At 40.2% G+C, this 17,606-nt stretch overlaps 1 protein-coding gene across 1 annotated transcript in view; it reads right to left on the reverse strand.

The window, feature by feature from the left end:
- LOC309497871 (G-protein coupled receptor 183-like) overlaps positions 1-9,477 on the reverse strand; it is a gene marked incomplete at both ends in the record, with an annotated part of 30,584 nt that extends 21,107 nt beyond the window's left edge. Inside the window, one exon of the mRNA XM_082168251.1 lies at positions 9,313-9,477. Coding sequence (XP_082024377.1) covers positions 9,313-9,477 — 165 coding nt within the window. The remainder of the gene's footprint in view (positions 1-9,312) is intronic.
- Positions 9,478-17,606: the final 8,129 nt, after the last annotated feature.

Genomic DNA, 17,606 nt, shown 5'->3' on the forward strand with positions numbered 1-17,606 from the left:
TATCATCAAACCCTTGTACATTATATATGTTACTTTTGTTTCTAGGTTTGAATTTTCTTCGGGTTGGTTTTCACTGACTCTAGATCAGTTTCCTTGGTCTGTGTTCATTTGTTACCATGGTTTTTTATTTGCTCTCATGTGTCTCACCAGTTAATTATCTAGTTGTGTAGGCCATAGAAACTAAGCATGTCAAATTTTTGCAAAGGACAGTCAAGAAAATAACAGACTTTAAACCTCGCACACACCTTAAAATCTGAAAATGTGTCATTCGTGTTCAGAAAATTAACAACAATGATAATAATGCGCTTACTTTTGTTTTGCACTTTGACTTCAAACAGAACTAATGTAACCAGTCCTACTCAACCAGCTCAGAGCGGCATTTGAACTGGGCTATCCGGCATGGGAGGTGGGTGCGCTAACATGGACCCTTAAGGCCAGGGAGTGAAGTTTACATTTACACTCACTCCCCTAAACCTCACTCCCATCCAGGTCACGGCACCAAATATAGCCAGTCCTACTTGACCTGTTCTGAGCGGGATTCAAACCGGATTCTCCGGCATGGGAGGAGGGTACTCTAACAAGGACGCTGAAGACCACAGTCTCTAGCGTCAGACGCTAGCACGCCTCTTGAGTCCAGGGGAGTGAGGTTTACATGAATAGCTCTTACTGGCCTATGTCCATTACACTAGTACGTCTTTCTTGTACACATTGTAGAACATAACGTGGTACTTAGAAACCTCTTTCAGCAGCTGTTGGGGACGAGTACTGAGCAGTCTGGATGGTTTAAAAGTTTTAGATGCCCTGATCAGTGTGCACATGACAATGGACCCATATTTTATTTCAATTAAGTCATTCAGCTGTGCTCTCAGAGGTAGTTATAGGCCTATTTATTAAGAGCCTTCGAGTCATCTCCAGTTGGAGAACCAGTTGGGTCACTATCCCACTCGTAACTGTAGATACAACTAACTGTATATTTTTGCCACTTTGGCAACCAATCATAATCCACCCTGCTTTAAAGAACTCAAGCATTTAAAGCGGCAGACGACAAAATTGCAGCATGTACTTAAACAGAATATTGCGCGTTGGTGTGGACGCTAATATAGTTATAATTATAGTTGTCTTTATAGTCGTCTTTATAGTCATCGTTCTTGGTGTGAACAGGCCTTAAAGGGTTAGTTCATCCAAAAATAAAAATGATCCCATAATTTACTCTCCCTCAAGCCATGCTAGGTCTATATACCCGACGTATGACGTAGGATGTAGGAGTAGCGTAAGCTTAGGTGAGAGTAAACGCCTCTCGCGGTTTAAACAAATAGGGCTGGGCAACAAACTCAAGCTCCTCCAACATGTCTCTTTAAAAATTCTTGTTTTAGGCTTCTAATTCATGACCAGTATTTTGTTTTGCTCTATCTTTTGCGCTTCCACGTTCGTCAATACGTCATGCGTCGGGTCAGAGGTCACTCTTCCGCCGGAACTAGACTTGCGTACGGCCGTTAACGGAAGCCAGTGATTAGAGTTTATAAAGTTATAAATATGGATATTTTGCTTACAAAAATGCATCACTTTGCTTCAGATTGACTTTATTAACCCCATGGAGCCACCTCGGATGGCTTGAGGGTGAGTAAATTATTTCATAATTTGAAATTTTGTGTGAACTAACTATAGCGGCAGCCAGTATCCGTTAAGAGGCTGAGTAGAGGGAGTAAAAGATGATGCGTTTCAACCACAAATCCATTTTTTTTTTTTTTTAATATTGAAAAGAACAGGAGAACATTGAATGATGACGGTAAAATAAGAAAAAATGCAATGAAACGAAACAAAACTGAAACGGAAACAGTCAACAAAAAAATTGCGTCATAGCTACGCACCCCCGTCCTCCATGATATCCACATGCAAACTAACAGGTTATATGCACATAATGCACCTATACCAAGTGATGAAACAAACTAGAAGTGAAACATTTCTAAATAAAAGACATCAATCCGTACCTGGCACCTACACTAACCCTTTAATAGAATGCATTTTCTCAATGCATTCTATTGCAGGTTTGAGAAGCCCAGACTCACACCTCACACCCGCTCTGATGTGCACTTCACACATCCACCATCACCTCCTGCAACCCCTCTCCTCCCCCCTTCTGCCATCCAACCTGAGCTTAAGGTCTGTGTGGAGGACGTGAGCCGAGTCTTCAAAAAACAGAAGACTAGGAAAGCTTCAGGCCCAGACGGCATCTCATCTGCTTGTCTAAAAGCCTGCGCTGACCAACTGGCCCCAGTCTTCACGCAGATCTTCAACAGATCATTGGAGCAGTGTGAAGTTCCCTGCTGCTTCAAACGCTCCACTATCATTCCGGTTCCCAAAAAACCTAAAATCACTGGACTTAATGACTACAGACCTGTCGCTCTCACGTCTGTGGTCATGAAGTTGTTTGAAAGACTGGTGTTGGCCTATCTGAAGGACATCACTGGACCCCTGCTGGATCCCTTTCAGTTTGCTTACAGGTCTGTGGATGATGCAGTCAACATGGGACTGCACTATATCCTGCAACATCTTGACAGACCTGGGACTTATGCACGGATCTTATTTGTGGACTTCAGTTCGGCCTTCAATACCATCATCCCTGATCTTTTCACAGCCAAACTGACTCAGCTCTCCATGCCATCCTCAATCTGTCAGTGGATCTCCAGCTTCCTGACGGGCCGGCAGCAGCGAGTGAGACTGGGGAAGCTCTCATCCAGGACCCTCACCATCAGCACTGGCGCCCCCCAAGGGTGCGTTCTCTCCCCACTGCTCTTCTCCCTGTACACTAATGACTGCACTTCTAAAGACCCCTCTGTCAAGCTCCTGAAATTTGCAGACGACACCACCGTCATCGGTCTCATCCAAAATGGTGACGAGTCTGCTTACAGACTGGGGGTTGAACAGCTGGCTGTCTGGTGCAGCTATAACAACCTTGAGCTGAACACGCTCAAAACAGTGGAGATGATTGTGGATTTCAGGAGAAAATCCCCAGCACTCCCCCCTCTCACCATCATGAACAGCACTGTGGAAGCAGTGGAGTCATTCAGGTTCCTGGGCTCTACCATCTCTCAGGACCTGAAGTGGGCAAATCACATTGACTCCATTGTGAAAAAGGCCCAGCAGAGGCTGTACTTCCTTCGCCAGCTGAAGAAGTTCAATCTGCCACAGGAGCTGCTGATCCAGTTCTACTCAGCCGTCATTGAGTCTGTTTTAAGCACTTCCATCACTGTCTGGTTTGGTTCAGCTACCAAATCGGACATCAGGAGACTACAACGGACAGTCCGGACTGCAGAGAGGATTATTGGTGCCCCCTTGCCAACCCTCCAGGACCTGTACTCTTCCAGAGTGAGGAAGAGAGCAGGTAAAATCATCACAGACTCCACTCACCCTGGACACCCCCTGTTTGAACTGTTACCGTCAGGACGGCGACACAGATCACTGGCCACAAGAACATCCAGGCACAGGAACAGTTTCTTTCCACAGGCCATTTCCCTTCTGAACACTTAACATGCCCCCCAAGGCATATGCCTGTAAGTGCAATACTCCCACTGTCTAGTGCAATATTCTCTAACTCAGGTGATATTTATACTTATATTATTCATACTACTCAAAATACTGTAAATATGTTCATAATCTGTAACATGCACTAGACTCCCACTGTCTAGTGTAATATTCTCTAACTCAGGTGATATTTATATTATTCATACTACTCAAAATACTGTAAATATGTTCATAATCTGTAAATGTTTATTCAGACTAAACCCAACTGTGACCCCTTTTTTTACTTTTTATACTATTTTTTTTATTTTTTTTTATATATTTTATTCTTAGAATTTGTATTACTATGTTTCTTGTTGTATTTGTATTTGTATTTGTATATGTGCACTGGAAGCTTCAGTACCAAGAAAAATTCCTTGTGGGTGCAAGCACACTTGGCAATAAAGCTCTTTCTGATTCTGATTCTGATTCTGATTAAGTCATTCTGTAAAAGAAATTCAGGAAAGATCCCCTTACGAAAAAGAAGTTTATTCAAGTGTTTTATTAGTATACTTCTTTTAAACTAAAAATAAGAAAGTATACTTTCAGTCGACATTTTATATACTTCTCAAAATATACTTTATGTACTTCTCACAAATATACTTAAAATTACACTTAAGTGTACTTGACTTACTGAGAGAAAAGTCCAAGTATATTTGGCCTGTAGTTGTACTCAATCTTTTGATCGATACATACTTAAAAGTATAATTAAGTATTCAAAGTATACTAGGCTTGTAGTTGTGTTAACTCTTTTGATCGAGTAGCCTATTAAATATACTTTTTATTTTCATACACAGTCTTATGAAACTTACATTGTTTGAAAATATAGATTAGAATATTGATATAAAACAGATATGTTTCTAATTCTACGTATCTGAATTTTTGTGTAGGCTAGTCCACTGGTAGTGTAAAGGAATTTACTCTAATTCTACTTTTCCCCACCATTGACTGAATTTTCTAGCCTGGCAAGCCAGACCTACATCAAGATGTTAGGTCTGGCAACTCTCCATAGACACGGCTCAATCCGAGGGGCGGGATAAACGGCTGTCTTTCAAATTCCCTCTGCATGCAATAGGACAGCGCTTCAACCAACCAGAGCGTTTTCCCAAAAGCGGAGCTAACGTTAGTTGATAGATTCAACTTTTGAATCTGGCCGGCAAAACTACGAACACATCTTCCTTTTTTAAGAATGACTTAAGTGCCGTTCTTTGCTCTTTTCTCTAACTCCAAGTCCTCCAGAGTCGCGGCCAAAGCCGATTCGAAAAAAGAAAAAAAAGCAGCAGCCATTCTATGTTTTCAAGTAGCAGGGAACCGTCGCAACTCTGTCGTCATTATGTTAAGCCCGCCCCGCCTACTCTATACACGATGTGATTGGCCTGACCCAATTTAGGTTTTTAAAGTCAACGGAGAGTTGCTAGACTACCCTGGCTGCAAAATACATTTTGCTGCCACTAGGGTGCGTCTAGATTTCTAGGCTATGAATTTTCCAGCTATCCATGTTTACACTGTTATACTGTAGGGGGCGCTATGACACATCTTCTAGTACTGACTCTCCGGATCAAAACACAGGTGAAGAAGAAGCTGAAACAAGCGATAGAAGATTGCCAAATAATGTGATCATCAAACATTAAACAGCGTGTAAATCAAAACTGCTTGATGTTACCAAATGAAATAAAGCGTAACCCATGAAGAGAAAACGACTGTGAAGCTTTGGGGGTTAGGGGGTTATTTGATTTTCTCAACTTTTTTGTTTAAAATGTTGCCTTTCTTTAAGAAACTTACCGACATTCAAGTGTTGATTAAAAAAGGATGCATGAAGCTTATAAAATGTTTTTCAAATTAAAGTACAGTTAAAGGTATTTTTCAGGTGTAAAAAAAATTATATCTAGGCTACATTTGAACATAGTAGTATACTGCAAGTGCAAAAATAATATATAGATAGTAAACTATAAGTGTAATATTATGTTCACTTAAAGAAAACTTACAAGTATACTTGCAGTATAAACTACTAAACTAGAAAGTACACTTCAGTGTGGACTTTCAGAAAAAAAAAAAAAAAAAACTAGATGTACCGCATGGCGGTACAAAATATGACCGCCGCTCAGGCCTGCACTGGCTTTCCACAAAAATAAATGACGTGGAGCAATTTGGCTGTATTGCGTGTTTATGTATATACCTAAAAAAGTAGTAGTATGTGCATGTCTGTCTGTGTGTGTGTGTGTCTGTGTGTGTGTCTGTGCGTGTATGTATGCGTGCGTACATGTGTGTGCGCGTGTGTGTTTGTGTGTGTGTGTCTGTGCATGTGGATTTGTATGTGTGTGTATGGGTGTGTGTCAGTGCGTGTGGATGTCAGTGTGTGTGCATGCTTGCGTTTGTTTGTATTCCTGCATGTGTGTGTGTGACAGTATCATCCTAAACCAGCAACCCTTCGCTCAACACCACCATCTACAGGCCGATGAGTGTACAGTCACTAAATGTGCACATAAATGAATTTATTTTATACCCCCCCATGGATGAAATTCTACAAAACTTAGCATACCCCCAGAGGATGTCAAGTTAATCATACACATGAAATATGGTGCAGTTCTGAACATCTCAACTGAAGATAGGGGCGATTAAAGCAGAATAATATTGCATTTTCATTTTTTATGGGAGGGGCGCAAATCACAAATGAGTGATTATGGGCTAGGTTGATGTGGGCCCTTAAGACCAACATACCATAAAAATTTCTTCATCCTCTGTGCCACGGTTCAGGTAGTTATTTAGGAAAAACTGAATTTTTTGGGTTTGGGGGGGCCCAGCGCGGGGGGGGGAGTGGCCCCCGGGGACCAAACGAAATTTTTCCGTAAAAGTCTAGTGGGGCTACATGCCCACCAAATTTCATGTTCCCCAGTGTTTCGGTGTCCCTGGTATCGTTGACGAAAAATTCAGTAGATGACAAAAAAAAAAACAAAAAAAAAACTTTGACAATCCCTATATGACCGCTTTCGCTAGCTACGCTAGCGGCGGTCATAATTACTACTTGTATTAAAATAGTAAACTAAGTAGTTTACTACTCTTACACTTATAGTACACTTAAATGTATACTTTTATATACTAAAAGTGGGCCAATTTAGTCCCAAGCAGTATTGAAATAGTACACTTACAAGTTTACTACAAGTACACATTGATATTAGTATACTTACTACATAAAGTATACTTAAAAATATACTTGAACATTACTTAAGTATAAAACAAATTTGGAAAAAATCCAAGTCCAGGCACAAACAAACAAGTAAAAAAGCCTTTATTGATTAGTAAAGGGCTAAAACATTGAAGATAAAAACACCAACGCGTATCGGCCCACTGGCCTTCATCAGGGTGTTGGTAACAAACAGACAAACACAAGCAGTACTTATAATTGCATTGGTTTCAGGTGTGCCACTCTGACACTTGCAACACAATTTTTTGGCCACTAGAGGCAAAAGTTAAAGTCATGCCTGATATCAGAGGTTACGTCATACAAGTACAAGACAAAATAAGAGATCTCCAAGTGGAAAAACATCACTTCAAACAACTAGTGTACTCCACACAGTATGTGAAGTCAATAAGTATAAATAGGCTAATGTTATCCCTCATAATTCTAATTTCATAGACAAGATGGTTCAAAACAAAATTAACAAGAAATGAGCATTACATTCACAAACATGTAATGCCTCTAGTGGCCAAAAAATAGTGTTGCAAGTGCCAGAGTGGCACACCTGAAACCAATGCAATTATAAGTACTGCTTGTGTTTGTCTGTTTGTTACCAACACCCTGATGAAGGCCAGTGGGCTGATATGCGTTGGTGTTTTTATCTTCAATGTTTTAGCCCTCTACTAATCAATCAAGGCTTTTTTACTTGTTTGTAACCTACTGAGTGCCTGGACTTGGATTTTTTCCAAATTTGTTTTGAACATTTAACCCTTCCAAGAGCACCAGAGGATACAAGGGATTCCAGCAGCGCTCCAGTTCCCCTTTGTCTATTACTTAAGTATACTTCATAAAATGAACTTGAAGTATACTTCTTTTTCATAAGGGTCATACAATAGTAGATCACAAACCTGGTCAATGATAGCCATTAAACCTCGATTCATCCAGCAGCTTTCCTTTCCTCTGGTAGACGTGTGTAGACCAGTTCTCCCTGGAAGACCAGTTTGCCAGCAAAAATACCTCGATCAGTGGGGTGGAAGCGTTTTAACTGAACTCGGATCATGTCTAAAGATTAAGAGACAAGACATAAAATAAAGCATGAATTAATTTGATAAAATTATATTAAAATGGTATTATTCATTATTCCAACACTTACTTGCAAAAAATGGCATTTATGATGCATCTCCATAAGGAAAAGAACAACTGAACTAAACGAAAGCTCAGTGGCATTTTTAAATTTAAAGAGCTGATGTATCTGTTCACAACCTTTCATTCTTCCACTGTAAACTGACTTTCCACCCAGCAGTTTAGGTCTGATAACGCTTCAACTGAGACACAGAAAATATAGCCATTGGATGTTCAAGTGTCACAGTTACCTCATGGGATCACAGTAGTTTAACTTAAGGATAACAAATAAATGTTTGAAAATAGATTTAATAAATAGATTTATTTCAGAGATCTATTATGACTTATTTTCTTGTCTGTAACACACGGTGGCGCCACAACTCTTTAAATGAATCTTTGCATGTTTTATTTAGGTGTGTCTCAGGATTTACAACAGATACATTTATGCTTTAACATTTCAAACAAAGTACATATTACAAATAAAGAGTCTAGAAACATCTAGTAAAATAATTATTTGTAGTTACAAATATCCAACAAGTTTACTTATTTACAAAGATATTTTGAAAACTGAAGAACTATGGAAACAAAGCTACTAATTTACTTTTAATGATCAATGCTAGTATTTCAGTAGTATAGTACTGAACATTGATTTCAGACCCTGGCGGAAGTTATCATTCCTTTAAGGGATTGTCTTGTTTCTTGCAGCTTAACTTCTTTACACAAGATTCAGGCAAGAATGGTACTTTCTCCAGGCGGGACAAATAAGTTAAGGGCTGGATAGTGCTGCTGATGTTTAAAAAGGCATAACCCACTGGCTGCACATAGCAAGTGAAGATCTTATGTGGATAGTGGTCTTCAAAGGGGAACAGAGCAACTGGAGGGAGATAGTTGCTCACGATGATGATCAAGATAGACAGCACCATCTTAAATGCCTTTCTTTTCATAGGATGCATCTCATCTTTACCAGAGCCTCGTGAGCGTTTCAGGGCCCAGAGGATGGCCACGTTACACACCATCATCCAGGTGAAAACAAACAAGACCTCAAAAGTGAAAACCTTTTCAAAGTTGGGCAGGCCACCGACGGTTTTGGCTGAAGCATAAGCAAAAGTGAGCAGCAGAACCACGATGCTCAGACCAATCCTGTATTTGATGTCCTTCAACTGTCCGAATGCGATGGGGAAGAGAACGGCTATACATCGATCCAGACAGACACACGAGAGGAAGAGCGGCCCGCTGGTGTCCTTAACGCCATAAGAGAATTTCATAGCCCTCCAACCCATAGCACTCCTCCAGTGGTAGAGATTGAGGAACTGTATGATAGTCATGGATCCGAAGTAGGCGTCCATGAAAGCCAGGCAGCCCAGGAAGATGTCAGAAGTTGAAGGCTCCTTTCGGGTGTTTATTAGGTGTGCTATGACCAGGATGTTGGCAGGTATTCCTATGATCACATTGAAGGACTGTATAGCTAGGTCAAAAACGACACCAGCCACCATTTCTTCACACCCATCAAACACACTGAAGGCATGCGTCGCATTGACTGAATCGGTCGTCAGGTTAGATGGGGCCAGGTTGCTTCTAAGGATGGAGCGGAATCTTGTGTCGTGACGCAGTTGAGCCTCCATGACTTCTGAGGATCTGTAATGAAGTTCTAGAACGAACAGTAAAAAATACTGTGTTAATTGAACTCATTAAAATGGCAAGCTCACAAATTCAGTTCTGAATATAAAAGCAGACTGGCTGAATCCAAATTCACAGTGTGATTTTCTCTCTGTTTCTTGATTGATTTTGTGCTATGAAACAGCATTCTGTACTGCATAAATCCAAGCAATTCGTATTCAGTTTTATTTTACCTGGAACTCAAAATTTCAACAGAATTTCAGAAGTTTGAAGGTAAATAATCAGTGAACATGTCACACACAAGTCAAAGACAGCTGACTTTGCTGAATGGAAAAATAAATATTTTTTGATTCCCCAATTTTGTTTAAAACACCACAATTGTGGCCAAAATTAAACTTTTTTTTTTTAAAAACAGTACCCTTTAGGTACTTCAGCATTAGTAGGATCCTTTGGCTGCATGGGTTCAGTGCAAACTCCAGAACTTGGGTCAAATCTTTTTCTTACAAGATAAGATATAGCATTTTTATTTATTGAGAATGTGCTGGTTGGGGGTGTACAGTAGTCAGCGAGACCGACTAAGGCAATTATATATTTATCAGGCAGTATAGTTTTTAAAGGCAATCAGTGGGCAGTACTTAAAGTTGTTGATCTTACACACAGCCTCAGAAGTGACCACCTAACCAAAGCATATAAAGAACTAGAGACGTCTAAACATTCACACATGAGAGGCTTTTGCACCAGGGTAGTTATAGGAACTCGGTTATAGGAACTAGCCTAGTTCAACAGCTGGAGGATGGAGGACGCCATGATCGGAGCTGTGTTTTTGTTGTGTGTCATGTTTTTCGTGATAACAGAGATGGAATGTAGAGGTATAGTCATGCGATTGAAAGAGCAAAAAGGAGGGATGAGATACGAAATCTGTGACTACTTGAGAAAAAGGCTGAGAAAAAACAACACAGCAGACAATGACGACAGTTAAATGCCATTGACATTAGCATTCTGAATGTTAATGCCTTATCGCTGTTTCCCATGTTCATGGAGTAAGTATATGTAAACTGTGTGTAAAAATGGCGGGTGCTGGTGTTTCGCACGGCATGCATTTGGGCCAATCAACGTACACTTACGTCACTGGTATAGTTCCTATAGAGGTTATGCATTGATGTCACTTTCCCGCCGGAACACGCACCCCTCAGTCGGACTGAGTGGCAGAAGAGCGGCTGCATGACTGGATTTAATAGGGGAAACTGCGAAAACGCGAATAAAACAAACGATTATCAGTTTAAGCTAAAGGTTGGACTCGATATAGTGTTCCTTACAACTTACCAAAGATCCAGTGATCCATGGATATTGGCATGCAATACATTTATGTGTCTGATTTTGACGAAGGGGAAATACATAAAGCAAATTTGCCTGTGAACGCTTTATACAAATACAATATAGGTAGGTCTAAATCCAGCTGATAACTTATATCAATGTTATATATATTTTGTCATATCGTCCAGCCCTAAAACTTGTATAGTTTGTATCAGTGTTTATTTAAAAACATCAAATTATGCAAAATATAAGATGGCAAATATCTAATTGATGAGTTGTCAATACAGTATAGACCAATACAATTTATAGTGTATGATTTTACCCCAAAATGATAACTCAAAATGGTTCAGTTGTTTCTGTGAATTGTGGTGATCCAGTTGCTTCTCTTTTCTATAGCTTTCGGCAATAGAAATATAAAATATACCACAGATTTCTTTTCAAATCCAGTCAATCTCAAAGCTCTTTCCTGTTTTAGATGTGTTTTGCGTGTCTTTCGCGGCATTCAATGCTGTTACAAATCAATGCTGTACCAATGATCTGCTCAGTCTTTTTGCCACTCAGTGGGCGTTACCGCAGTCACTCCGGACCGATGGTGACGTCATGCACATATCCTCTATAGTGCTGGGTTAGACCCTACTCTGAAGTAGGAGCTAGTCACCCCAAAAGGCAATCCTATAACTAAAATCATTCCCAGTTCTGTCCATGCGAACACTCCAAAAAGTGGGTACTTCCACCAATGGTTATAGCAGTGTTTCTCAAACTTTATCGGTCGCGCCCCCCTTTAAACCTTTAAAAATATTTGGGTGCCCCACACTTTGAAAATCACTGGGTTATTGAAACTATGGCTGTGTCCAAAATCGCCCCCTATACCTTTAAATAGCGCACTATTTGGGGGTACACCCATTTGTAGTGGTGTCCGAAATAGTGGACATTATCGAGTGCACTTACTCAATCCCATAATGCACCGCAATGACAAGTGTACAACCAATGTGCACTCAATGGCTAGAGGATACCCATAATGCACTGTGGCAGTCATGCCAAATGAATTCCTGCGTCTTGCCAGAAGATGTCGCCTGCATGAATCATCCATTCATCTATTTTCCAAATCGCTGGACCAATGTGGAAACAGCGCAATATCATACAGGTATATTATTAAGATTATGAAATTGTTTAATTAAGGTTTAAACATGCCAGTTTCCATGAAAGAGTTCAAGATCAGTCTTTTCATTACTACTGGAGCTGCCAGTTTACTAAGTTTCAAATAATTAAAAATGCAATAAAAAGCACAAACTATGCAAAGCGGCAGCCCTTTTGGTGCACTCAGTATCCGAATTCACTCACATTTTCATCCACCACTTCAATACTATATAGGTGGAGTAATGTAGGGAATAGTGAATGAAGCTATAGGAGGCGATTTCGAAGACAGCTCATGAAAACGTTCCTCTGGTGCGAAAGCCCATGTAGTTAAACTCTCAGTAGGAAGATAGTTCCCCCTCACTTGAAACTATTTAATCTAACCAGTAAACTGATGCCATCTTAATGCCAAATTCAATGTAGTTCACTTTACTTTTTCATGTGATGTTATGTCAGAACACAGGATCAGCAAATCTTAAAAGAGATTATTAAATTTGTAATCCCACAATACCAAAGTCTGCAATATAAAGTCAGAGATTTCAATAGACCTTTTCTAATTTTACCAACATTGTTTGATGTCACCAATGTTCTCATTTGTGTCCATTTTTATTTCTCCTAAGGAATTTTAGAGAAACATTTGAGAAGTAAATACTTAAATGAGACAACCCCAAGCAACACCTGAGCAATAACATTTTTGGTAGCCTCAAGCTTAAAGCCAGTTTGTGGATCATGTCACATTTTGTGATCTAACAATACATCAGCTAACCCCACAGGAGTGCAGTCACTGCACAAACACAAGTGCACAGGAACACATCTGTGCAGAAACACCTGTCGACAGGGACTTCCATCAGGGTCAGTACAAGACATGAGTCCCGCCCTGTTTCCACAGCATAGACATATAAGGACAGACTTCACTATGAGGCTATTGCAATTGTAGCAACACTATTCACAATGTCCAACTTAAGAATTAATTTGATAGCTTCTGTTGCATGAATTAAATTAAAATATTGTGCACAACAAATCACATTCAATGAACATAAATGGTTGACAAACAACATAGCAACTTGGTGCATTAATAGGGGAGACCATAAGTGCACTTATGTCCATAAGTGCATCAGTCTAAACACAGAACAGATACAGGAGGGAAAGCACTATCATACATGACTACCACCCTCCCGAATCAAAGGAAACTGAGTAAAAAACAAATCTGAAGAACGTCCTGGTTGCGTATGCAACCCACCGTTCCCTGAAGGAGGGAACGGAGGACGTAGTCGACGACGTTCTCGACTGAAAGGGGACAAAAGTAAACATTTAAATATCTTTTTTCTATTAATGTTACAACTCACTCCTGTGGATTGGTTGTGGCAACAGCACACTTTAGGCAAGATTTACTAACAGCTTGTGCCAGTTGACTTTTTCTCCTTCAGCTCAGGGCAATGATATAGGCACTTGATTTGATAAAGTGTGTCCATTTATATATTAAAGGTGGTTAGGCTTGTTTTTGCTTTATTGAGCACATATGAAAATCTATATCAGAAGTCAGTTTTCATGAATCTGACCTACTCTCAAATGATTTTCACAGATTCATGTTTAAGTTTATGTGGAGATGATACATTTTTTAAAAAAAAACTTTCAGCGCTTGCACCTTGGAACCTATTTCAAGGTTTGCGTTCTCGAGCCACCAGGCACTGTTGTTGTGCGGATGAGCGGGCCGGAGTGCGTTAAGGGTTTTCTGTTAGAACGGTGTCGTGTTAGCGGCCCCAAAGTTAATACTAAATATCTTTGCAACAGAAGTGAATCAATCAAAACTAACTTTAGCTGGACAGTAACTTTATTCTAGAGCTGCTGTAAAGCCAAAACAATCTCTGTTACTTTAATTTCCTATTATCACTGTAAAGCTGCTTTGAAACAATCTATGTTGTTAAACGCGCTATATAAAAGGTGACTTGACTTGACTATATTGGCTGTTTATCAGTACTTAAAAAACACATATGAATGCCTTATTCTGCATGAGTATATTCAACATCCCTTAATCCTACCCAATACCTAAACTTAACAACTACTTTCCCAACTATTAATAAGCAGTAATTGGGAGTTTACTGGGGCAAAAGTCGTAGTTACAGTAATTGTGAGAATTGGACCTTAATCCAAAGTGTGACCCTTTTTTTTGGTTTAACTCTGCAAATTTTGTATTTGACAAGTTTAGTTTAGTTTAGTTTAGTTTAAAATAGTTAAAATAGTTTCTATCAAATTAACACTTTAAATCTTTAAAAAATTATTTCAATCTAAAATCTTAAATCTTGATCTGGAACTTACCCAAAACAACAAATGTACAATAATAATTTGAAGTTTGTTTATAATTTTTGAAGATATTTTAAACCATGAGTGTCCAAACCTTCTCCGGGAGGGCCACTATCCAGCAGAGTTCAGCACCGACCCAATTAAACACACCTGAACCAGCTGATCACGGCATAGAAACTTTCAAGCAGCTGCGTTGAGGCCAGTTGGAGCTAAACTCTGCAGGACAGTGGCCCTCCAGGAGCAGGTTTGGATACTCCTGTTTTAAAGCAACCAGTATGATGGCAAGAACATCCATTTTCATGTAAAATTTTAGTGGCACCTACAAAATACCGACCTTATAAAAAGCATGCAACAGTATTTAGGGCTTTGAATAATTATAATTAAAGACACAGAAAAGACAAGAAAAAGCATTCTTCTTACCGGATAGATGATTTAAGTTGTAAAGATGCGGGTCAGATTGTGGAGTCGCCTTTATAAACATCACAAGGCCTTGAGGAATTACAATTGTTGGGAGGAGGGAGGATCTTTTTTGAGGTGCTTTCTGGACTCGGTCCCTGATGGTGAATTAGACTGTGTTTTCTAGATTCATCTGTCCTCACAGGATCAGAACTGTTTTGGTGGGTGTTTTTTTCTTGATGAATGCTCATAATGAGTATAATATAATTTTGCGCTTTTAATAATGATTTTAAATGGCTTGAAGGCAATTTGAAAAGTAATTGAGTATGAAGTAAAAATGTGTTTCAATTTTAAATTTCGCTTTTACTGTTTATTCTTGAATCATAAAAAGGACATCTGTGAATCAGACATTATTTAGCTTCATTCTAAATTGACAAAATGTCTCATTTAATATACACAAACAAACTGAAAACATCTATAATTGTTTCGTCATTATAAGTAGCCTACAATACTTTATCATTTATATTAATCTTACATTAATCATTAAATGGATTACTATGATTAGGTGTGTCTTTTAATCAGGACAGTGAAAAGACTGCATAAAGTCAGTCAGATCCGAGAGAATAAATGGGTTCGGTGAGGCATGATCCAGCCCGTCGCACAACACCTCTCCCCTGACTCCGACTTACATACTCCAAAACTCGGTCTGGGGGCTGATTTGCATCTTGGGACTGGTCCTGGTTTTATACCACCAGCCCAGAGGCCCTCATGACAGTCTCTTTCCCTCTTTCATTGAAAACAGAGAGCACAGGTGCAGGACTCTGCTGCCAGTCAGCTGTGTGTTATGGATCTATTTTCTATGGATCGATGCAGCTATGCATTTCTCTTGACGGACTGTTTTTTTTTTTTTTTCGCTTATGACAGATGAGTTGGAATCACCCTGGATTTTTTACAATTATTTATTAAGGCTTAGTCAACAAATGCTGTATAACTAAACATGGTAAGACAATATACAGTATTGCTTGGGGATTATGGATGTTAATTAGTGCAGTGGAACAGAGGCATTGTAGCATATCCATTCTCATTTTCTTTTCAATTTCAAAATTCATTTATTTTTGCTGAATGGGAACTTTATCTATTTTCATTAACATTTTTGTGTGTGTGTGTGTGTGTGTGTGTGTGTGTGTGTGTGGTGGTGGTGGTGGTGGGGGTATTTTTTAATGTTGCTTAAGAAAAATTAAAGGAATTAAATTAATAGTTAAATAAATTAAATAAATAAAACAATAAAAAAATAGAATCATTTACACCAAAACAAGTTTTGTCTCTAGTGTTTCTTTGTGTGGTCATAGTTCTCATTTTCAGCCAGTCTTTGTCTGATCTCATCATTGTTGCACTCATCAAGTGATTGTTCTGTTTCCCATGTTTTTTTTGTTTGTTTTTTTCTGGTAGAAGTGTGATTTTCAGTTTGATTTAATTAAAAAGAATTGCATGCAATATAGAACATGCTCTTTTATTTCTGTTTGTTTGCAACCATGGTGTGACAGAAGATCAGACCAGAATAAAATGGGTCTATTAGCACTTCCTCCACCTCTCCCAAGGGGATCTATTCCTTGAGGTGCACACACAGAGGTAGATCTGGTACCAGTCTGCATATGGCCCTTAAGGGACACTCAACAATCTCGTTGAGTGGGTATTACAGCAGTGTGGATCTCCCAACACCATCGGAGAGAGTGAGGAGGATCCAGCCCAGCTTGTGCCCGCAGCACACATGGCATCAGCAGCCCCCAACGGGACACCTCATGACAGAGCCCAGACTCACAGTGCAAGCCCACCACGAAAGAAGAGCCGAAGCCCTGTGAGGAGGTGAAGCCTGAGCCCACCGCAGACCCAGAGCCAAAAGAAGCCCAGTCTGACCTGGTGCTTTAGTTGGCCATCACTTTCATCAAGGAGCGTAACCCAAGGCCAAGTTTGTCCCATAGCCCGAGCCAGAAGAGAAGTCTGACCAAGTGTGTGAGCCAGTCTCTGTGTCCATACCTGTGGGAGTTCTTAGAGAGTACGAGGGCATGGAGTGGAGCTCGGCCCAAAGTACCAAGGCTGGCATAAGTGTGCTGAGCACAAACCCTATTGTGATCATAGAGGAGAGTGAAAGGATTAACTCCATACCTGTTTTGTCGCCCAGCATTATGTCAGTGTGGTTTAAGATGCTCCCACTTTTCCTCCTCTGCCTGTCCCATGTCAGCCAAGGAAGTTGTTTTTGAACTCTCTGCCTGTTCCGTATTGGCCAAGGAAGCCGTTTTTGAACTCTCTGCCTGTCCCGTATTGGCCAAGGAAGCCGTTTTTGAACTCTCTGCCTGTCCCGTATTGGCCAAGGAAGCCGTTTTTGAACTCTCTGCCTATCCCGTATTGGCCAAGGAAGCCGTTTTTGAACTCTCTGCCTGTCCCGTATTGTCCAAGGAAGCCGTTTTTGAACTCTCTGCCTATCCCGTATTGGCCAAGGAAGCCGTTTTTTAACCCTCTGCCTGTCCCGTATTGTCCAAGGAAGCCGTTTTTGAACTCTCTGCCTGTTCCTTATTGGCCAAGGAAGCCGTTTTTGAACTCTCTGCCTATCCCGTATTGGCCAAGGAAGCCGTTTTTGAACTCTCTGCCTGTCCCGTATTGGCCAAGGAAGCCGTTTTTGAACTCTCTGCCTATCCCGTATTGGCCAAGGAAGCCGTTTTTGAACTCTCTGCCTATCCCGTATTGGCCAAGGAAGCCGTTTTTGAACTCTCTGCCTGTCCCGTATTGGCCAAGGAAGCCGTTTTTGAACTCTCTGCCTGTTCCGTATTGGCCAAGGAAGCCGTTTTTGAACTCTCTGCCTATCCCGTATTGGCCAAGGAAGCCGTTTTTGAACTCTCTGCCTGTCCCGTATTGGCCAAGGAAGTCGTTTTTGAACTCTCTGCCTGTTCCGTATTGGCCAAGGAAGCTGTTTTTGAACTCTCTGCCTGCCCTG

This window comes from Leuciscus leuciscus (genome assembly GCF_965113295.1).
Source record: "Leuciscus leuciscus genome assembly, chromosome: 1".
NCBI lineage: Eukaryota > Metazoa > Chordata > Actinopteri > Cypriniformes > Leuciscidae > Leuciscus > Leuciscus leuciscus.